This window comes from Centropristis striata, chromosome 2 (assembly GCF_030273125.1).
Source record: "Centropristis striata isolate RG_2023a ecotype Rhode Island chromosome 2, C.striata_1.0, whole genome shotgun sequence".
NCBI classification, from domain to species: domain Eukaryota; kingdom Metazoa; phylum Chordata; class Actinopteri; order Perciformes; family Serranidae; genus Centropristis; species Centropristis striata.
In genome coordinates this window covers 6,951,928-6,975,673 of record NC_081518.1, presented here as the reverse complement: position 1 = coordinate 6,975,673, position 23,746 = coordinate 6,951,928, and the positions used below count along the sequence as shown (strand labels likewise).

The following is a 23,746-nucleotide window of genomic DNA, read 5'->3' as shown; positions in this document are numbered from 1 at the left end:
GTATCTGAGTGTCCTGTGTGAGCTGCTTTGAAGAGCTCAGTTGCTGCTCCTCACTCTTGATTAACTGATCGGCGTTTATATACTTTGATGATACATTCTCTAAAATAAACTCCTTATCAAAAGCATGAAGGCGGGTGGCGTCAGCACTTACTGCCCTCCTTGCAGTACTCGACCCCGTAGCCCTCGAGTTCAGCCGAGCCGATCCTCTCAGGAGGACGCCACTTCAGCGAGATGGAAGTGTCACTGATGTCCTCCACGCAGAGTCCGATGGGCTGGCTAGTGGGGGCTGAGAGCGAGGCAGAGGGCAGATTAATGGTCCCCGTTAGTCAGTTAGAGCATTACTGAAATACGTTACTGGACAAACGATCTGGAAAAGGTTAAATAAACAGCATCTAATTGTTTTAAGGTGGAATTAGCAGCATGGAAATGAACATTTTACTTACCTGCGTGCAACAGAAATGCTATTAAAGCAGCAAGTTTGTTGATTTGTCTGATGTTTGAGACAGTTTAAGTAGAATATGTGTCCACAGTTTCTGTCCACATACAGTCATGGAAAAAAATTATTAGACCATTGTTTTCTTAGATTTCTTGTTCATTTTCAGCCATTTTCCATGCTTTTCTTGATAATAACCAAACATCATTATCAAGAAAACCATGGAAAATGGTTTAATGCTTTTTTTGTTTTTTTTGGATAGGGACAGTGCACATTAATGAATATTGAAAACATCTCTGTAAACATGCCGAATTATAGCAAAGCTGCTAGTTTGTATCTGTAGTCCCTTGTAATAAAAAGAAATACAAATATAAAAGACAGCAAATAAATAGATAAAATACAAATAGAGGAGACACAGACACAGACACACACACACACACACACACACACACACACACACACACACACACACACTCACTCACTCACTCACACACTCACACACACAATACATACCAGATCCAGACAGGATATAACAATGCAATTAAAAGTAATGTTCAAGTAGTCTAGTGCAGTTAGTGGTCACACTTTTGATGTGATTTGAGCCATTGTTTTTAGTTTTCAGCTTTTAAATTAAACTCTTATGAGGTATTTTTGTTGTTATCATTATATTTGTCCAAACAAATGTACATTTAGTTGTACCAGGCATTAAAATGAACAAGAAAATGGAGAAAACAAGGCTGGTTTAATACTTTTTTTCCACGACTGTAGTCTTAAATGAGCAGTAACAGCAGTTGTTTATTATATCTGGTAATCTTGTGTTTGTTTTACATCAAAAACTGTCAACCATGTGGAACCAGATTCAGTTAACATTTAGGAAGAGTGACGTAAATGAGTATGAATGTAATTTGACTGCACACGACGGGCAACAAAGACAATGTCAATTTGAATATCAGATATTTGTGGTTGTGTTATCACTTATCAAAACAGTCTATTAGCCTGTAAGCCGGCGTACGTCATCCCCGGGAAAGATGAGCCGCCGGGCTGACCTGGAGTTCACCGCGGGGCTGAAGTCTAAGTGCCTGCTGTACTTTTCCGTCCCGCAGGGATGAAATGACATGATTTAAGTTCGCATTAAGAGTCTTTACTTCATCAGCTACTTCCCACACACTGCTTTCACCGCAGAAGTGCCAAAAGCAATAAAACAAGTTGTAGCTGCAGAGAGTAAAAAGGCCTTGTTTTCCAGTAGAAAAGCAAATGATGAGGTTATATTATTATAACAGCATTAAGATCTTTATTCTCATTTAAAAAAAATAAATTGTGTTTATTGTAAATATATCTGAATGGGTCAGGAGGAATTATGGATGTATACCAGACTGCTAATAGAGATGACTAATAATCATAAATGAGAGAAAGTTTTTTTTCTTTAACTTCTTTATTAGGAACAGCAAAAATGTTCGTCAGTCATTTTTTAACCTGGGGCATGTTTAATTATCTAAAAGTGTCAGAAACCAAAAAATCCCAATAAACATTGTTTATATTTCATTCATAACTCCATGACTAAGCATTTAAATAAATATTTAGTGCAGTGGTTCAATGAGGATAATTCCCTCTTTTTTCATAAAAAATGCATGATAAAACTTTTTTTTATGTACATTGGAAAGACCTACATATAAAATATAATGGTTTTATATGACATTTTATATGACATGGGAAATGAACCATTTTCATTTTAGATGTTGATTAAACTTAAGCCAAGCAGAAGAAGTTTCCAAAAAAAAAACTTTTTATCAACATTTTTTTTAGATGAAATGGGTCAATTCGACCCTGCAACATAACAGAAGGGTTAAAGAATAATTCCTGGTCATACATTGAAAATGTTCCTCCTGATTCACCAAATGAAACAAAGTCAATTAAATGAATACTTTAACATCTGAAGCAGTGACCTTCACCATTACAGACACTTTTATTTTAGTGTTTTAGCGATCAGTGCAGCTTTAAACCAGTAAAGTATGAGGAAAAGCAGCAACTGTAGTTTTGTTGGGAGTCAATGGAGTTGACTGGCAGTCTCATACTTACTAGAGGCTCTGATTGTGAATAAAAATCCTTTATTGAATCATGGATTCATGGACATACTATGACTTATTGTTCATGCACTGCAAATTATTTGGTTCTTACCAAGTATACGTATTTAGAAGTGTTAGATAATTTATCTTGTTTTAAGAATTTATTTATTTTTTTAAGTGTTCAACATGCTTGTTTCTAGATTTAACAATCTTAATTCAAGAAATCTTGTCAAGTGACATCATCTGTCCATGCAGCAATAATATAATATAATTCCCCTCAGATTTTGTGTTTTTATCTTGTTTTTAGACACACATTTTTGCAGTGTGACGCAGTTGTACAAGTGAAGAATCCTCCAAGAAGAACACCTCTTCATTGTTCTGAGGTAATATTTATGTCAACCGTATATTTTCATGTTGTTGCAACAGCTTGTTGACAGCATGACGACTGACTGAAAGGTGATGAATTTTAGCCGTGGCCTTGTCGTCACTGAGGTCACGACTGCGTGTGACAGGAAGCAGGTTAAGTATTCAGTGCAGGCGAATGATGGGAACGCTGGTCAAAGGTCAAGGGTTTCCTCGTGTGCAGAAAGTCACAGCAGCAGGAGTTGTTTTACAAGCAGCTCAGGGTGCAGAGAGCAAAAACCTCATTCAAGTATGTTTTAACTCTATGGAGTCTGGGGCTATTTTGTCAATTAAATTTAATCCTTTTCATCCTGCCTGTATACACCACTTAAAAAATGTTTAAATGCCATGTTGGTATTTTTTTTTCCAGCACGACCTCACCTATATGACCTAATAATAATTTAATATTTATTCTGACTTACTGGATCAACATTTTGAACCAAAAACAAACAAAGAAAAACCAACATAAATGTGATCTTGTGATTGTGTGTGATCCTGTCATCCAACTCTGGTTTTATTCTAGTGGGACTCGATTTTATTTGTGTCTTGTGTGTTTAGCATAACAATTTTGGTAATTTTGTGTATTTTTTAGTCATTTGTGTCTTTTTTAGTTATTTTGTGTCTTTTTTTTGTAATTTTGTGTCTTCTTCTGTGTGTTTTTTTGGTCATTTTGTCTTCTCATTTTGTGTTTTTAAAAAAAAAATCATTTTGTGTCTTTTTTTTGTCATTTTGTGTCTTTTTTTGTCATTTTGTGTCTTTTTTAGTCCTTTAGTCCAACATAAAATGTGATTTTGAATCTCGTTTTACTTTCAAAACACTATCATGCTCAATAAAGAATTTTAAATGTTGCAAATGTTAACAGAGGTTGCAAATATAACATATAAGAGGGTTACATCCAGTTCTATTATTTTATACTAAATATATTTGAGCTTGTCTCCAGTTTTACTTGGTATATCATCATCAAACTGAAACTGGCCTCATGGAGTTTACAGCCAGAACCTTAGAGGTAAATTTACAGTAGGGCTCCACGCTGCTTTGTTTTCTAGTCTGGATGTGATGAAGAAGTCTGGATTTGACGCTTCTGGAGACTCCAGAGGGTTAAAAGCAAAAATCAATAGCGTGATGACAGAACTTAAAGCTTCCAAACTGAAAAAATGAGAGGCTGGCTACTTACACGTACACAAAGTTAAATTTCTCTTCCTAACACCTTCAGTCTAACATCATAAAATGGATAATGCCTACTGCCAACAGGTTCCGGCTCTGGCTCTGGCTCTGGTTCAGCAGCAGGAACAGGCTCCACGGGGGTCTCCTCTGCCGGGGGACCACTTTCTGTCGGGGGGACCCCCTCTGCTGGTGGCGTCTCATCCTCAGCTGGAGGTCCCTCTTCCCCGCTGGGGGCTGCCTCTGCTGGTGGCGGATCACTGCTGCCTTCTGGTTGCTGTCCTTCTGCAGGAGGAGGTGCAGGTGTCTCCGTCTCAGGCTTGCTGGCTTCCACTTCTAGCGGAGCTGGTTTCTCTGCTGCCTCCACTGGCTTCTTCTCAGCCGTCTTTGGAAGTTTAGGCTTCGTCATCCTTCCTCTGTGCGTCCCAGTTGAAGCTGCTGATTGAAGCTGCTGGTTGTTTTGTGTCCGTCTCTTCTGCGAGATGCCTCACTCTCACCTATGCTCTCAGATTCTCTCTCGTGCACACATAGCCGCCTCTCTTTGGTGCGGTGACAACAATGCTTCCTCTGGAGCAGCCTCCACAGTAGCGTGAACCCCTGTGCGTTAAGCAGCTGGTCCAAGCAGAGCCAAGCGCTTCCAGGCCATTATTTATAGAGAGGGATGCCACGGATAGTTTCCTAATCGGCTGTCTTACAAGCAAGTGGCCATCTGGATACAATGATGTTCCCTCTTACATCAACAAGTGGAGAATGAGCAGAGGTTTAAACAATCAGAGATAGACTAAGAGACAATCCAAACCTGAGCCCCGGTCTCATAGCATACTGTCAGGACTGTCAGCAGTCACTAGACTGACCCAGACCTCTGGATCACCGTACACATTTATGATATGTGCAGCAATTTATAGGCAGATTATCAAGATAACAATGTATTTTCCACCCTGAAGTCCCAACATGAAGAATTTCCAGGTGTTGTTGTATATTTACTGCAAGTTTGGGAAACAATTTAATATAAATAATGGGATTATTTATTTAAAATACAAAATATAAATACCAGTACTGCCCTGCAAAGTCTAACTGCAGTAACTACACAAAGGGTGAAACTGAGAAAAACGGCGTTAAAGTTTTTCAACTTGCCAGCCAAATAGGTTATAGGTAGGAAAGTAATATGACACTTATTTCTAGATCTATTGATGTCATTTTTAAGCTAAAAAATCATGACGATTTATTTGACCTTTGACCCCAAAAATGTAGTTACTGCACTCTGGTTTTGCATCGCTGTAAACGGTTCTAATAGTAATGCACAAACAGAGTGCAGTAACAACAATGTTGTTGTCTTCTTTCAGCTTTTATATTTTGTTTTCAGTAAATAAACATTTTCAAATAGATTTTGTTATAAGTGTATTTAAAAAAGTGTATGCTCTATTCAAATATTTGTGTATTTTAGACTTAATAGTATAAGGTAACGTTGTATTTTAGTCTTAATATAATTTTATCCCACTTGTTTTCTGGATTTTGTAGTTACTGCAATTTTTATATCCTTATTTCTCTGAAATAAAGCAAAATTGTAACCTAAAACTTTGTTGCAAGATAAAACAGACATCAAGGAGTTCATTTTTAGTTATAACTCAATTTCGACCAAAAATGTAGTTCTGCAGTTAGGCTTTGTAGAGCAGAGTAATCCGTCTCAGTTCCTGTTAAATTAATTACATTCTGAACACAGTTTGTATCAATTTAGATTACATGAAGGGATTACTTTATTAACTCTGGTTCAATTTATCTGTCAGGAGGATTATGGAAAAACTACTAGCCCTATTTTCATGAAACTTGGTGGAAGGGTGTAGCACTTGGCTGAGGAAGAATCCTTAAAATTGTGGAGCAGATCTGCATCACGGGGCAGCTACACTCATTATTTTTCACTTTCGTTAACATTGTGAGGACATGACCTTGGCGGAGGTCTGCATTCTCGGGCTGCCCTTCTCGTTTGTTTTTGTTTTATCTGCTTTAAAACGTTTATGAGGAATGCATTCCCATAAACACATTTTTAAAAAGAAAGTGCAACAGTTTTTTGCGTGCAAAGTGCACCTGCCACACAACAACAGCAGAGGAGACACACGGCCAGGACGCTGTCAGGAATGTGCTCTGAGACGGAAATATAAGACAAATGAGCTCAGCAGGATGTTTTTGAAGTATTCCAAGAAGAATCCAAATAATTTAGAATATGTTACTTGAGTTGTGCAATCTAATGGCATATGTAACTATATTTTAGGGTAGATGTTCAGTAATCGGTGGTGGATTATGTTTTAAAGGTATGTTTAAAGGCCACATGACCTCAGAAATGTACTGATCTAAAGAGAGAGAGAAAGAACGAGAGAGAGAGAGAGAGAGAGAGAGAGAGAGATTTAGTTTAGATTTACTGAGTTAGATTGCATGAATGATAGATTGATTGTAATTCAATGATTGTAAATATTGCTTTCTTTTATTGTTATTAGTTTTTCTTTTCTTAATTCCTTTAAAATTAATGATAGAATTATAATAATGTATTGTAAATACTGCTTTCTTTTATTGTTATTAGTTTTTTCTTAATTCCTTTAAAATTAATGATAGAAATATAATTAATTTATTGTAAACATTGCTTTCCTTACTGTTATCTTTTTTTTTTTTAACTTCTGACGCTTGCTTTGGTAATATGTACAGTGTTACGTCATGCCAATAAAGCCAATTGAATTGAATTTAACTGAATTGAATTGAGAGAAGAGAGAGAAAGAGAGGGAGAGAGAGATAGAGAGAGAGAGAGAGCATGTGTATACATTGATATAATTGAAGAAGAATATTGTAGGGGTCCTACAATAAACCTTTTCAGGCAACCAGTCATTCCTGTGGGCGGGGCCTGTTTTAGACTGCATCATAAAGTTCTTTTACAGAACGTAAAGTGCTGCACACTCAAACACTGATGGCAGCGATCACACCAGGTTCTTAGAGGGCAGCTCCTCTTTACTCATCACAGTCTGTTTACTGGTCTGGTGGAGCAGCACTGTATATGTGACCGAAGCTGTAAAAAGTCTTCTATGACTCCAGAGGGAGCTGTGTGACGATACATCGCCTCAAGTGATGTCACTGCAGTCAGCATCAGTTTGGTCTAAGGACTAAGCTTAATAATGAAAAAAGCCGAGGGAAGAAGTGAGCTGACCAGACGTCTGATGCCGGTTTCTCTTCTCTGCTCGAGGCAACATGAGCCACAAACACAGACCGGATAAAAGAGAAGTGGACTTAGTCACAGTGACGTCACCCATTAGTTTGTAGACTATTTTAAAGCTCAAGTTTTTAATTTTAGCTGTTTCTTTTTTTTGACCATATTTGGATGAGAGTGGGATTTGACTGAGGATACCTTTATAATTCTAGGTGAAAGAAAAATAGGTTCACAGCTTTTCAAATGTCTATTTTAAATTTTTACTTGTTAATCACAGGATAGCCTCCTCCTAAAGCATGCTTTATCCCCTATTTTACTCTAAAAGAGACCATAATGTACTAAATAAACATCATGCTGTATGAAGAAGACATGAAACTTGTGATTCAGACCATAAACTCATCAGGAAAATGTTTACTGAGGTAACAAGCATTACATGAGTGAGAAGTAGGGTCGATTTCTCATAGACTTCTATACAATTCTTTTGCAACCAATGTAGTTGGCCCTGCTGGCCATTAGAAAGAATGCAGGTTTAAGACACTTTTGCATTGGCTTCACTTTACAGAAACTGAGGCTATGTCCGTGCATTTCACACCTGAACACATCTCTGTGAACTGTCAAGTTGCATTGTGGGTAATGTAGGCGCCAGGTGACTGAGAGTCTGACAATGTTATGATGCATGAGTGTAACTCTAGACTGGTGCTCTTTAAACCTTCTTCCTTTTCAAGTACTTGAACACTGTGTGACTTTTGGTGTGTTATGTCCTCATCATCCGGTCTATGTGGTGATGTAACACACACACACACACACACACAAACACACACTATGACTGACATGACTCAGAAATGACCTCTGGATCACACATGTGCAACACATATATTTTTGTTACACAGACAACCAGGGACTTCTTGGCTTACAACAAACACACCGCAGACTTGACCCCGTCCTGTCATGACCACAAATCAACGGCGCCGCCATGACCGGAGCGAAACCTTAGACTGAGCAAACCAGGCGTGACACAACCTCGGGAGTCATCGAAAGACAGACATGTCAGCTTTATCACCGTCTACCATCACTCATCCAGACTAATCATCGTTATGATACTAGTAGTAGTGTGGTGAATGTACAGAAACTCAAACTACTGATAGATGTATGGTTTGTATTTGGAATCCTTTCAACTATAAACACCTCCTTTCATTGATTTATAGTGGAGAATATAGGTGAAAATTACTCACTAAATCATGGGTCTCAAACTCAAGGCCCGCGGGGCAATTGCGGCCCTCGTGGCGATATTTTGTGGCCCCCCACCTTGATATGAAAGTTTAATGTGAGTTTTATATGAATGGCACTTTACCGTGTTGTGTGTGAAAGGTCCCTTTAATTACTTCTTTTTAAAAATAATTTTGTGTCTTTTTTTGGCAATTCTGTGTCTTTTTTGGTAATTTTGTGTCTTTTTTAAATAATTTTGTGTCTTTTTTAGTAATTTTGTGTCTTTTTTTTGGTCATTTTGTGTCTTTTTTGGGTCGTTTTTTTTTTTGTTAATTCTGTGTGGGTTTTTTGTTCATTTTTTTTTTTTTTTTAAGTAATTTAGTTTTTTTCTGTCATTTTGTGTCTTTTTTGGTCATTTTGTGTCTTTTTTTTAATCATTTTGTGTCTTTTTAAAGTAATTTAGTTTTTTCTGTCATTTTGTGTCTGTTTTTAGTAATTTTGTGTCTTTTTTTGGTCATTTCGATACTGCCTCCAGCTTCCCCCAGGTAATTTGAGTTTGAGACCCCTGCACTAAATGCACCATGCAGGCTGGTATAACAACAAGTTCTCCAACATAAACGAGGTCTTGTGTCAGTACCACAAATAACGGCACGTATTGCGGCTCACGTTACATATGAATGCATCACGCCGCGGCTTGCGGTACAACGATGCGTTCTAAAAATAGCAAACACGTACGGTCCTTGTTTTTATAAAAGGCTGCAGTTTCTGTGGATTTATGTTGTAAAACCACTGACCTAGGTTTAGGAAAAAAAACTTCTGGTAAGGCGTTATAAAAGACAGTTTAAACAGTAAATAAATGTACGTAAAGGCCGGAAATTCAGTAGTTACAAGGGTCACGTGACTGCTGCAAGTTACATAAAAAACGTGAAAAACGAAAAAAGTTGAAAATGGTTTACTTTTGTTTTCAGTGGATGGTGAAATACGGAGACAAAGCTTGTTTTTTGCTGCCTGTAGACGCAAAATATGGACATTATAGATACAACATTATGGAATAAGGCAGTCTTATGATATATAATATATAAAATATGGATGCACTGTATCAAAATGAACAAGATATTAGAGAAAACAATGGTGGTCTAATCATTTTTTCCATGACTGTATATTGTTGTTTTGACAGGAGAACAGGCCGGTATAAACGTGTTGGTAAAGACTCACCCACTGGAACAAAAGGCTGCGAGGCCGGACTGTGGCGAGACATGCCGATGCCGTTGACAGCGTAGACTCTCATCTCGTACTCCATCCCTTCAATCATCCGCTTGGCTTCATAGGTCGTCTCAGGGTAAGGGTCAAAGTTCAGCCTCATCCACCTGTAGCTCTTCTTCTTCTTTCTCTCCACCACGTAGCCTGAGAGTTCAAATGTTGTTGTTATCTACAAGGCTTGCAGTGGTGAATGTAACTAAGTACATTTACTCAAGTACTGTACAAAGTACAATATTGAGATACTTTTACTTTACTTGAGTATTTCTACATTTGTAACTTTATACTTCTACTTCTCTACATTTAAAGGGGAAATATAGCACTTTTTACTCCACTACATTTAGCTGCCAGCTTTATTTACTTTTCAGGTTGATATTAAACGTAAAACATGATAAATTTAAAGTGATTACACATGTTTATACATTAAACCACATAAAGTATATTAAATAGTTAAAATGAGCTCTACATTGACAACAGTAAAACACTGCTTACTTAAATGCACCACCAATAATAATCTAATAATATATTTAGAACAAATAAAGCAGTCTGAGTGGGTCCAGTCTGCATAACACAAGTACTTTTACTTTTAATACTTTAAGCACTCGTTGATGCTGATACTTTTGTACTTTTACTTAAGTAAGTTTCGGATGCGAGACTTTTACTTTTAGTGGAGTAATTCCACAGTCTGGTACTTGTACTTTTACTTAAGTAAGGAATCTGAATACTTCTTCCACCACTGAAGGCTTGTTAGAACATTCAAAGAAGGAGGAGGAAAAGAAACATCCAAATAAAATGTCTTACCAATAACTGGCTGTCCGCCATCAAACTGAGGAGGGTCCCACTGGACCACACAGGAGTCCTCTCCCACGCTGAGGATTCTGGGAGCCTGCGGAGGATCTGGAACATCTGGAGGAAGATGAGGCTCGCGTGTTCAGATCAGAAACACTTATATAGACTGATAAATCACAGACTTCATCATCATAGACATATTGGCTTCTATCCATGTCTGCATATATGTTTTCCAATAGACACCATGTTCTGCGAAATATGTTTCGCAGAACATATGTATTTTGAAATTAGCTTTTTCAAATTGTATTTATTTATTCTGTGTTTAAATGATCATCAATTGACTGATACTGAAAATACAGTACTGATGTTTATACAGCTATTCTATTATATTTTTATTTATTTATTTTTTTTAAAGTTAAGCAATTGACTAATTACAATTATACATACTATTTAGCTATTTATTTAATTTATTTTTTATTCTTGATGTATTTGGTCAGTGATTGAAACCAAATACACAGCACTATTCAGCTATTTATTTTTAATGTAATTTTTCTTCTTTATTTAAATTGTAAGCAATTGGCCTGTACCAAATGTACAGTACTATTTAGCTATTTATTTAATTTATTTTTTTATTCTTTATTCATATGATCAGTGATTGACTGAAACCACATAAAGAGATTTTGTTTTACAGTGTGAAACTGGTAACATCCTAAAAATTCCCATATTGGCCTTGCTTTAATACAGATGATGGGAATTGAACTGATTGGCCCAAAAGATTTACATTTGTGAGGATTCTTTGAAGAAGTAAAGCCATTTTAATTGTATTTTTTGTAGCTTTTTTTTGTGTGTGATAATTGGCTGCGTCCTGGTTTAACTGTGATGGTTTAACTGTGATGGTGATCTCATTAGAATAAATGGGGGAACTCTCACCTACAACTTTCACACTGATATCAGCGGTGTCCTCCCCGGCGGGGTTTCGAACCACTACAGAGTAGATCCCCTCGTCCTGCCTCTCGGCCCCCTCGATGGTGAAGATACAGTGTCCTTTGGTGGTTTCAACGTGGACCCGGCCGTCCCCCTCCGTGAGGACCTACAGCACACGGTGGAAACCAGAGCAGAGTTACTGCGTTTAGTCTCTCTCTAAACTGACTGATTGTTATGGGCTGAAATATGTGCCTCCAAAAACTGAATTTGAATCACGTAATTTGAATTTGTATTGTTCAATTTGAATCATTGCATTGAAAAACTAAATCTGAATTGAAATTTGAAATGTAATTTATTAGTTTGGAACTGAACATTAATCCGTGTATCATTCGTTCTTTCAATTTTCATTTGGCAATCAAAAATCAAATAATGAAAAATTGACGATTATTTCATTATTTGTTTTTTAATATAACACAAAAAACGAAAAAAAATCGTGTTTTTGTTAAGAGTTTTATACTGAAAAAAAGTGATAAAGAATTACAGTAAAGTGTTTCTCCTTCATGTCAGCTTGTTTGGAACAATTTCAATGAATTTACCATAAATATCACAATATGGGTCACTACATTATATAGGAGCAGCTGGTTTGACTACGGAGAATGCAATTATTCAAGTTAAGCAATTCAAATTCAAATATAAATAATTCAAATTCAGTATCTGGTGGCACATATTTCAGCCTTTAGATTGTCCTGTTGGACATTCTGCAGGTAAACACGCTGGTACAGTAAATGTAGAACATATATAATAACATATATCATGCAACAGGTGGAGAGATGATGAGCACAACACCTTCTATGATGCCCATGTCTATGATGCATTATAAACATACTTATAATCTGCTATTCATAATGCTTTATAACGATCATGACTCATTATAAAGCATTTTATAATGACTTACAAATGGTCAAATGTCATCACCCTGTTGTCTGCTGTCAAATTGATTAATTTTACAATGTTTGTGTGTTTTCTTGCATATATTTAATTATATTTTTTCCACTTATAATAACTTATAACCAGGCTGTAATGTAATATATCCGTCTATGCCTCACTTAAAGCATCAAATGACCACTTAGAGTAATTTATAATCATATTGTAATGCATTGTAAAAAGATAATAAAGTTACAAATATCAGATGTATAGTACACTATGAACCTTGCAAAAAAACAGCAATTATAAAGTTTTATGATACTTCACGTTATAAATCATTATAAAAAAGTTTTATGATTGTTGTTATAAAGCATTTTGTATATTTACGAGTGCTTATAAGTATAGTTATACAGTGCTACAAGCTTAGATTGTAATGCATTATAAGTATGTTTATAATGCATTATAGACATGGCCTCCATAGAAAGCAATGTTTCTTGAAGTATTTGGGAAAATCATGCTTTTCAAAGCCACAACAGCACATGTTGATCCGAACACACAACTCCAGCAGGTCTCATCATGCAAATGAAATGCAGGACGAAGATTTCATGAGCTGCTCAGAAGGGAAGCTGCTTTTTATTATATACGTACAATGTAGATAAAAAGTATTCACCCCACTCTGTTTATGCATTACTATTAGAACCTTTTACAGCAATGCAAAACCAGAGTGCAGTAACTACATTTTTGGGGTCAAAGGTCAAATAAACGTCATGAGTTTTTAGCATAAAAATTACATCATGTAGAAATAAGTGTTATATCACTTACCTACCTATAACCCATTTGGCTGGCCAGTTAAAAACGTAAAAAAAACCCTTTAGAACTGTTTTTCTCAGTTTTACCACACATGCCTGTTTGATTTTACCCCCCAAAACGTAAAGTAATTTAGCAAAATCTTCAAAATCTTCAGAATATTTATGATATGGATTAAGATGATTATTTAATTATGTATTTCAGAATATAATCCAAGTTTAATTCCATAGAGTCACTTAATAAAACATACTTACAGCCCAGTTTCCTCTGCCCTGTGTGTGTCTGCAGGAGGATTGAGAACATGCTCTTACCTTATTAACACGTACGGGTGCTGACCATATGCAGTGTGTTACCATGCTCTTAACGCTATGTAAAACTGAGACATAAAAGTAAATTACATGTGTCTGATAGCCACTGGAGAAGCTGCCTTTTCATGTATTTGTTTATCGTTGTGCTGCTGCAGCCTGTTCTTCCTCCGAGGTTGTAAAGCAGTAAATCAATATAACACACAACCTGTTCAGTCAAGTAGCTGCACGATCAATTATTTTGTGTCCTGAACTCGAGTGGTAGCACAGCTGCGAGTTTACGTCGGGTGAAATGCACTTAGCCTGCGACTTCTCCACTGGCTATGTTTGTACCTCCAGTACTAGAGGAGTCTTTGGTTTTCTTCACAGTGAAGGATAGAGGTGGTGAGCTTATTGTAGAGGCACACTTCGTAAACGTTGAAAAAGCGTGTTTTCAACAAACCGACTTGGATTTCAGGCATATATTCATACAGGACGTGCACACTTACATCCCCATCCTTCAGGGTCCAAGTGGTTTTCGGCCCCTCTTTCATCTCTCCGTCAGGTTTTACAGAACTAGCCTACATTTGAGCAGAGCAAAGCGGTAAAAGCCGAAGAGAACAGAGAGGCCGTGTGGCCTTCTCTTTCTCCTCAACTCAGAGATCAACATGCAGGGAGCCATCGTTTGAATTAAGCTGTTAGCAGCATTGTGCTTGTTCAGCTCGAAACATCTTAGTATCCCAGCCACATTTATTAGCAGGGAGGAATGTATTAGTCATCAGAGCATCAGCGTGTCTGCAGAGCTAACCTGTGACACTAAAAGTAGCTGTAAAGTTGTCTTACATTAAAACTAAGCTATGTATTATATAAATATTAGACTAAAGAAAATCTTAGTCGACTAACACTCATACAAATTTCTCGACTGATTGATTTAATCAGCTGATCTGTAAAGGTTTTCCACAAAGACTTAAGCAAAACTTTAAATCTTATGTCTGTATGTCTTAAAAATGTGCTCCTTTAAAAATAAGTAATTTAGCATGAAAAAAAGCACAAAAAAGGCCTAAAGAAAGCTTAGTCGACTATGCTCATACGATTTTTTCAACAAATCGATTTTAATCAACAGAAAAATAACTTGTATTTCCACAAAGAATTATGCAAAAAACAACTTTTAATCTTGTGGTTAGCAGAAATGTGCTCATAAATTTCATGAAAAAAGGTTAAAACTAATCATGATTTTCTCGATCTACTTGATTTATTCAGCTGATCTGTAAAAATGAGTTTTTCCACAAATAATTAAGCAAAACTTTTTAAAGATGTGCTAATAAGCTTCTTGAAAATAAGTAATTCAGCATGAAAAAAACATTAAAACCGACTACTCGACTAAAGAGAGCTTAGTCGACTATGCTCGTGAGAGTTTCTCGACTAATCGATTAAATCAACAGAAACAAAACTTGTAAAAGTGTTTCTGCAAAGAATCACACAAAAGAAAAACTTTAAATGTTACAGTTCGCAGAAATTTGTCAAAAGTTTACTGAAAAGTAATTCAGCATGAAGAAGGTATAAAAAATGACCAATCAAATAAATTAATCTGAGTCACAATGACCAATTAGAGGGAGCCGCCTGATTTAATATGCTAACTTTTTTCTGTAATTTGCAGCAGTATTCAAGCTTTCAAGTATATCTGTCATAGTGATTGATTCAGACCTTACCTACTGAGCTCTGGACAGATGGTAGATGTCAGACGATGGATGTGAAGCTGATTAATAACATGAAATCTGTTTTACCTGCTCTCCTCTGGTCCAGACCACGGTGGGCGCCGGGTCTCCAGTGATGGGGACGTCCAGACGCAGTTTGTTGCCAGCGACAACCACGATGGTGGACTCGGCGGTGCGACCCATGCAGTCCAGGTGGATCTTAGGAGGATCTTACAGAAGGAGAGGAATGGTTACAATGAACTGACTTTTAAATTCTTAAAACCCACTTTTATAGACTTGCTTTTATGTAATGCTTTCTATCTTATCACTCCTTTTACTTCTTCACATTTTGCTTTTTTTTTTTTACTCCTTTTACCTTTCATTTTCTGTCTATCTGAGAATGTCTTGTGATTGTTCCTGCTCTGTCTCTTGTTGTTTTTCTTTTAATGTAAGAAGTGTTTTTAGCCTCATGGCATCATTCTCCTTGTGATTAACTGCTCTCTGTCAAAGCACTTTGTAAACTGCTGTTTTTAAAAGGTGTAAATATTGAATTAATTACGAGAATAAAGTAAAAAATATTTAATTCATTACGAGAAAAAAGTCGAAAATATTGAATAAATTACAGGAATAAAGTCGAAAATATTGAATTAATTAAAAGAATAAAGTTGTAAATATTGAATTAATTATGAGAATAAAGTAAAAATTATTTAATTCATTACGAGAATAAAGTAAAAAATATTTAATTAATTATGAGAATAAAGTAAAAAATATTTAATTAATTATGAGAATAAGCACTTTGTAAACAGCTGTTTTTAAAAGGTGCTGTATAGTCTGGATGCTAGCAGAGTTTGTTAACTGTACCTTGACGTGGCACGTAATCGATCTTCACCTCTAGGAAAAGAAGAAAAAAGGAGAGTGAGAAATGAGTTCAGTTACAAACATTACAGTTCAGCAGCTTCTTCAACCTGGGGGCACACACACTAACTCTGGATAAGTACCTCATACAACCACACGTCAAAAAATCTGAACTATTCCTTTATTTTGAAGTGTAAAATCATCAGTATTACCCAGGAAATTGAGTTTTGCAGAAAGGTTGAAAGCGTGGCCGTCCGGCACAAAAGTGTAGTCTCCCTCATCCTCCGGTTTGACGTCATCAATGGTCAGTTTGTGGATCCTGAAATGGTCAAAATGTGTCAGTTCAGTTCATGGTCACAACGTAAAAATGAAGCAGCCCTGACATCACCTTCCCTCTACAGTACTGGCTTAAAACTCCATGCCAGTTTATGTTCGATAATGATAGGCAGAGTAAAACTGGAGATAAGGTCAAAAAGATTTAGTATAAAATCTAAATAAAATCGTAAATATTGAATTAATTACAAGATTAAAGTAAAAAATATTGAATTAATTATGAGAATAAAGTCGAAAATATTCAATTAATTACGAGAATAAAGTCGTATATTTAATTAATTACGAGAATAAAGTCAAAAATATTTAATTAATTTTGAGGATTAAGTCGAAAATATTTAATTAATTACCAGGATAAAGTCGTACATAATTGGTAGGCTGTTCTAGTTAAAACAGAAGAAGGTCTTTAATCTCGTAATTACATTTTTTGTTTTCTAAATGTGGCCCGAATACTCCATCGTTAATATAAATAAAACATAATTTTCGACATCAGATTTTACGGGTTTTGTGTGTTTTTTGGGTTCAAAATGTTGATCCAGTATTTTCAAAGTGAAAGAATAATTATACAGATGAGGTTGTGCTGGAAAAAAAAAGTATCCCAACATGGCATGGTAAACATTGTTTTAGTGCAGAATGAAAAGGCAGAATGAAAAGAATTGGCCAAAATAGCCCAAAAAGTGTGTAACAGGCTCCTCACCTGCCAATATGTGAGATGTTTATTCTGGCATCAGGCTTGACTTCCACACCGTTCTTGTACCAGGTTCCCCTCACGTTCTCATCCGACACCTCACACTTAAACACGGCCTCGTCCTTCGCCTTCACCGTGAGGTCTGCTATGCTCTGGTAGACCTCCAGGTCTTTCTCTACACACAGAAACAAAACACAAGCTCAGCAGGAAACTACTGAGGCCTTCAGACTTCAGAGGAGGTGCGACTGTACGAACAAGATGTGAGAAGATGATGATGTGTGATGAAGCTACGATAGATAATTAGAACGAGCTGCTGAATGTGAGGATAATATAGTAATAATATGTTCGCGCGTGGGGTGTTCATTATCTTTTCTGCGGCCTTTGTGCATAATACATTTTCAGGTTTTACTTTTCCTGGTGACACATGATGTACCATATTGAATGAAAAAGTGTAACATTTAACCCTCCTGTAATTATCAGTGTCAGAAACCAAAAAATACCAATAAGCATTGTTTATATTTCATTAATAACTTCATTACTAAGCATTTCAATCAATATTTAGTGCAATGGTGTTCTTTAACACTCACCGATCATGGTTCAATGAGGATAATTCACTCTTTTTTTTATGTAAATTGGAAAGACCTACATACAAAATACAATGGTTTAACATGACATTCATTAAAAAAAATATATATTTTACATTTTACATTTTTTGTGTGAAAAAAAACTATTTTTTTCCCGATTTTTAAATGTTGAAATGGGTCATTTTGACCCACAACATAACAGGAGGGTTAAACAAATAAAAACAAAACAACAACACAGAAAACAAAGGTTGGAGGGAGAAACCGGGTCAGCCTGTAGATAAAATATGGCCTTTTTTTTCTGATTAAATTACACTTTCAGAGTGTATGAATTAAAAGATGATGACTGTGTTTCTAGGTTTATAAAATGGCATTTTTCTCCTAACTTGTCTCTTTTTTTTCAACTATTAACCATCTTCGTGAGTGCCAAACTAGCAGCGTACGTAAAGTTTATCAGAGTAACAAAGACTTCATTGACTCCCTTGGTAAGTAGCCACAAGTTGAGATATAAGTTGCATCAGTTCTACACAAACAAATACTGACCATGTTTAAAATGCACTACACAGGTTTACAAATAAAGGCAAAATTATGTATAACCTCGGTATATGTAGTGATACCATTTACATTTGATCCATATTTTTTAATTAGTAATGACATATTATTAATTTTATTTTATTTCATTTTTTAATTTATCTATTGTTTTTCTTTTGTTCTTTGTTTCAGTGGTTCTTGGTCTTGTCTCTTCTTTATCTATGAATGTGGGCATGTAAACCCTCATTAATGTATGTGTCATGTTAATTCTAAAAACCCAATAAATATAATTTTCTTTAAAAAAAGTAATGACATATTATAAGAGCATTATAACTTTATCTGCTTAATGCGGGCAAATTGCAGGAGCCGCTGACTTCAGAGGAGGTGCGACTGTACGAACAAGATGTGAGAAGAAGATGATGATGTGTGATGAAGCTACGATAGATAATTAGATGCAGCTACTGCATGTGAGGATAATATAGTAATAATACGTTCCAGCGTGGGGTGTTCATTATCTTTTCTGCGGCCTTTGTGCGTTGTATCGTAGCAACAGGCACAAGGGAAATAGTTAATTGGATTTAAGGTAGAAAATAAAGTGGGAGGATATGAAGACCAGATGCAGGCGCTTATATCACAAGAGATAATGTACAGAGGAGTTATTAATGCTATCCTGGAGAAATTGCTATCTGGGCGAGATAACTCACGCCACGCTCCTTGTAAAGGTTACAGGAGTTCCACGTCAGCTCGCTGCCACAGACGACAAATAAGGCGGGAAAGGCACAGTAATGGGAGGTCTGCTATGGACTAAGGTATTGGACACACACACATTCCACACATACACATGAATATATATGCAAAAAAGAGAGTATATATATTCGATTAAGGGCTGGGACAAAATGATAGCTTCTACAAGAAAAGGTCGGATTATAACCAAACAATGGCTGTCAGGTGATGATTTAAATTCTTCTGCGGCGCTGAGATGAAATGTTACTGGGTGGTAAAAAAAAGAGGGAGAAACTAGGGGTCAGGGTTTATATTTTGCCTACGTCCAGGTAAGGATGAGTTTGAACCGTCCCCATCCATCATATTTAGATCACCTGTGGATTGAAATTAAGCATATTTATCCACCTCGAACCTCCAACTGCAGAAACATCAAAAGCTGCCTGAAAAAAAGCCAAACTTACAAAGCTGTGAAGGGCCCAGTGCAGATCTTTCATCAGCATCAGCAGCCTGTAGTGAGTTGGTACTAGAGGCAAATCTATCATCTAGTAAAAGAACATCCTTTAAAGGGGACATATCATAAAAAAAGCCAACTTTTTCAGTGCTTATGCGCTGTTTTCTGCCTATATCAGAAAATATGTGATTCAACAAGCCATTCATACAGCGGCCCTATTATATATATTGAATGACAAAGTGTGACATTTAACCCTCCTGTTATGTTCGTTTCTCAGGAACAGCAATAATGTTCTTGGCTCAATTTGACCCGGGGCATGTTTAATTATCCAAAAGTGTCAGAAACTAAAAAAATCCCAATAAAGATTGTTTATATTTCAACTCCATTACATTTTTATTTGTTCTGGCTTTTGATTAGTTGCTTTGGGGCTGCTATGGTTGTTTAATTGCTGTTGTTTTGGTCTTTTAAAACTTGTATGTAATTTTTTATTTTATTTTTATGTTATTTTATTTTATTATTTTTAATTTATTTATCCTCTGTTAATGTGAAGCACTTTGTGACTTCTGTCTGCGAAAGGTGCTATATAAATAAAGTTTACTTACTTACTTACTTACTTACTAACCATTTCAATCAATATTTAGTACAATGGTGTTCTTTAACTCTCACAGATCATGGTTCAATGACGATAATTCACTCATTTTATATATAAAAATGCATGTTAAAACTTTTTTTCATTCACATTGGAAAGACCTACATATGAAATACAATAGTTTAACCTGACATTAAGATTACTCAGTGGTTCAAACAAACGCTCCCACATCACCCCTGTCCTGAAATCTCGTCACTTTCTGCAGACTTTTTAAAAAATCACCTTAAGACCTATCTCCTTAGACAGGCATTTGGATGACCACCATGCATTGTACATATTATTTTATAATTTTTATGTTTCATTGTGTTTTAATTGTGTTTTAACTGTGTTTTAATTGTCTTATGTTCCCCTATCTTATTTCTTTCTTTTTTATCTTCTGTAAAGCACTTTGTGATTTTTTCTGTGAAAAATGCTCTATAAATAAACGCTGCAAAATAGACCACAACGCAACAGAAGTGTTTCCAGAGGACACTTTAAAGTGATGCACACGTCTAAAAGTGATGCACACGTCTGTACACGCTTGTGATTTTATCAAGTTATTTCAAGATAATAATAATAATTTCACATTATAACGTTAGCAGCTGTTCATATCGTGCTAACATTGACCGCGATCGATAGCACGTTAATGTTAGCTGGCGATCGATAGCATGCTAGCGTTAGCGGGCTAGCAAGACCAAGACCAACTCGGTGCCGTTGAGAGAGACCAACTTAAACGTCTATCATTGATTTATTTGATGTGTTTAACTGCAATGTAATTGATACAGGCTAACGGGCTAACGCTATATATCAAGTTATAACATGAAAATATCATTATCATGAAATAACGTGATAATTTCACATTATGACGTGAAATTATCATTATCTTGAAATAACGTGATAATATCAAGCATGTTCGGACATGTGCATCACTTTTAAGTGTCCTTTACTTACTTACTTACTTACTTACTTACTTATTACATTGATTTTTTTATTTTATTTTATTTTACAATTTAAACGTTTTTCTTTTTGTGAAAAAATACTTTTAACTATTTTTTTTTTAATTTATTTTAAATTTTGAAATGTGTCAATTTGACCCACAACATAACAGGAGGGTTAATCAACACAACAAAGCAACAACAAAGAAAACAAAGGTCGGAGGGAGAAACGGGGTCAGCCTATAGTTAAAATATGGTCTTCTTCTTCTTCTTCTTCTTCTTCTAACTTTAGCTGGCATGCAGACTTCAGAGTGGCAACCTTGGCAGAATAATGCGGGCAAATTGCAGGAGCCGCTGAAGCCCAAAGATAGACGGCATGCCAGGAGTGTAAAGGCCACGCGACTGCTGGTCGGGGTGAGAATGTACAGCGTCGTCAGCGACAGAAGTGGCTCGTACTGTACTCAGCACACATGACTGACACTCACCCTGCACCAGGAGTTCAGCCATGGACTCGCCACCGTTCGTTTTGACCTTGTAGTGGCCGCAGTCTTCCTTTGTGGTTTCATTTATGATCAGGATGTGTTTGCAGCCGTCTTTCTTGAAGCGATATTTGAACGCCTCGTCTCTGGTCAGTTCCACTCCGTCTTTCTCCCTGCACAGAAATTCACACAACAATGATTCAACAATCAGAAATCAGGATTTTTTTACCCACGCAATTCTGATAATTAATAAATACCTGCAACTCATGGTCAAGATAACAGGCAATTTTTGTACTTTAAAAATAAGTTTATAGCCTGTATGTAGCAGCAATGTGTCAAATAATCTTCTTTACCGCCACTATTAAGCAAAGTCTTTAGCAATGAGTTTGACTGGTAATTCATTTTCTGACCAGGTAACTATGTTCATTTTTTTTTTACTTAAAATAGCAAAAACAAAGTTACAAGATTCAATCATGAATGTATCGTCAAAAAACTATGTTGCTCCTTATAACTCCGCCCTAGTGGTTGTGACATCACAAATAATCAATCTAAAGGAGCATTTCAACAGTTTTCAGTTAACTATTAAACACTGTCATTATAACTCTTACAGTGTAGTTTATGCACATTTTTAGCAAAAATGGTTGATATAATATCCCAAAGCTCCAAATATTTTGATTCTCAAAATGTTAATTTATTTTTTCTAGTAAAGTATGTAAAAAAAAAAACCACTTCATAGCCATACTTAGGTGCTTTTTTTGTTGTTGAATATTTTGCCAAAGAATTCAAATTCAATATCTGAAAATAATTTGTGAAATTAGACAGCAATTAATTTAATACTTCATACCGAAACAGTTTCGGGGTGTGTAGATGATGTACTTGTTTATTTAATTATCATAATAATACATATTACCCATTTCCTATTACCAGCCGATAATTATTGGTCAAATATATATAATTTACCCCTCTTCACATTTATTGTGATTAAAAGTTGTTATGGTCTCCCTCCCATACGCTTTACTACCACTATATTTTCAGGACACGGAAAGTCCATATTTACGTCTTTTGATGACAACTTAGTTTGCTCCATTGAATGAAGACCGGGAGATTTGGATGTAAGCTCAGGAAACATACAATTGTACCTTTGAGCTGAGCCTCTACTATACACTGTTCCAAGCAAACATCAATGCACGGACTAGAAACATAATCTTAAACCCCCAAATTATACATTTAAAAAATTCAACAGCAGTGTCTCCTGTCCATAAATCACAAGCAGGTAACTCAATATAATCAACAGATCTTATTGTGAGCCGTTTCACGTAGGAACTATTTTCTTGGGGATGAATTGTCCCTTTAATGGCCTTGAAAGTTAGCAAATTACATTTATCACTAATACTATGCATTAGTTTTTGTCATTTTCTACGTGTTTGGCAATGTTACATTTATCTCAGTGTCCCCGTTTCTCATCTGACCTTTTACCCCATGTATTGATCTTTGGCACCTGCTCTCAGAAATGTATTTTTAATTATTTTGGGCTCAAATAAAAGCCCATTCACAACTACAGCAACTTTCTCCTTCAGATAAAGGTCACACGGGACGCGTCGTACTAAAATGCGGATGTGACCTTTTCATTGAGGTGATAATTTACAGCTTGCAGTCTGTCACAGAGACAGAGCTCAGTCTGTGGACATGACAAACTCAAATGCCATCTGCTGGGTGTCTTGGCAATGAACACTGTGTTAGAGTGACAAAAACTTTGCTTTGAATTAAAAGAAAAGTAGTATGAAGATGTAACTCTGTAATTCAACAAGTATGTAACTAACAGCTGATATGTGAATGTAAAGAAGAATTTCTAACCATTTCACGTTGGCTCCTTCCTCAGAGACTTCACACTCCAACTCCACCCGCTCGCCCTTCATGACCATCTGATCCTCCAGATTCTTCACAATCAGGACAGGAGGCTCTGCACAAAACAGAAGAATAAGGGGTTGAACTGTGACTCTGAATCTTGCAGTTTTTAAGTTTTCTAGAATGAATATCTTTAAATTTAATCTAAGTCTTAAATATACGGTGGCCCTGAGAGCTCACAGAAACTGCAACTTAAGAAAACACATGCAAATACACAAAACACAAGCAAATTGAGAAAACATCTTCATCAATTTGACATGAGCGCAGCATTTAGAAAACGTGCTGCAAAGACCACAACACAACACAATAAGAAAAAGCGCTGCAAATAGACCACAACACAACAGAAGTGTTTCCAGAGGACACTTAAAAGTGATGCACACGTCTAAAAGTGATGCACACGTCTGTACACACTTGTGATATTATCAAGTTATTTTAAGATAATTATAATTTCACATTATAACGTTAGCGGCTGATCATAGTGTGCTAACATTAACCGGCGATCGATAGTG

At 36.1% G+C, this 23,746-nt stretch overlaps 1 protein-coding gene across 1 annotated transcript in view; it reads right to left on the bottom strand.

Annotated features, from left to right (window-relative positions):
* The window catches only part of mybpc3 (myosin binding protein C3), a 55,044-nt gene that overhangs the window by 9,466 nt on the left and 21,832 nt on the right, over window positions 1-23,746 (bottom strand). The window contains exons 14-24 of the mRNA XM_059347359.1: window positions 23,187-23,292; window positions 21,339-21,505; window positions 17,014-17,179; window positions 16,199-16,305; window positions 15,993-16,022; window positions 15,222-15,361; window positions 13,947-14,018; window positions 11,429-11,588; window positions 10,511-10,615; window positions 9,668-9,856; window positions 152-286 (exon numbers count right to left, since the gene is read on the bottom strand). Of these exons, the coding sequence (XP_059203342.1) occupies window positions 152-286; window positions 9,668-9,856; window positions 10,511-10,615; window positions 11,429-11,588; window positions 13,947-14,018; window positions 15,222-15,361; window positions 15,993-16,022; window positions 16,199-16,305; window positions 17,014-17,179; window positions 21,339-21,505; window positions 23,187-23,292 (1,377 nt within the window). The remainder of the gene's footprint in view (window positions 1-151; window positions 287-9,667; window positions 9,857-10,510; window positions 10,616-11,428; window positions 11,589-13,946; window positions 14,019-15,221; window positions 15,362-15,992; window positions 16,023-16,198; window positions 16,306-17,013; window positions 17,180-21,338; window positions 21,506-23,186; window positions 23,293-23,746) is intronic.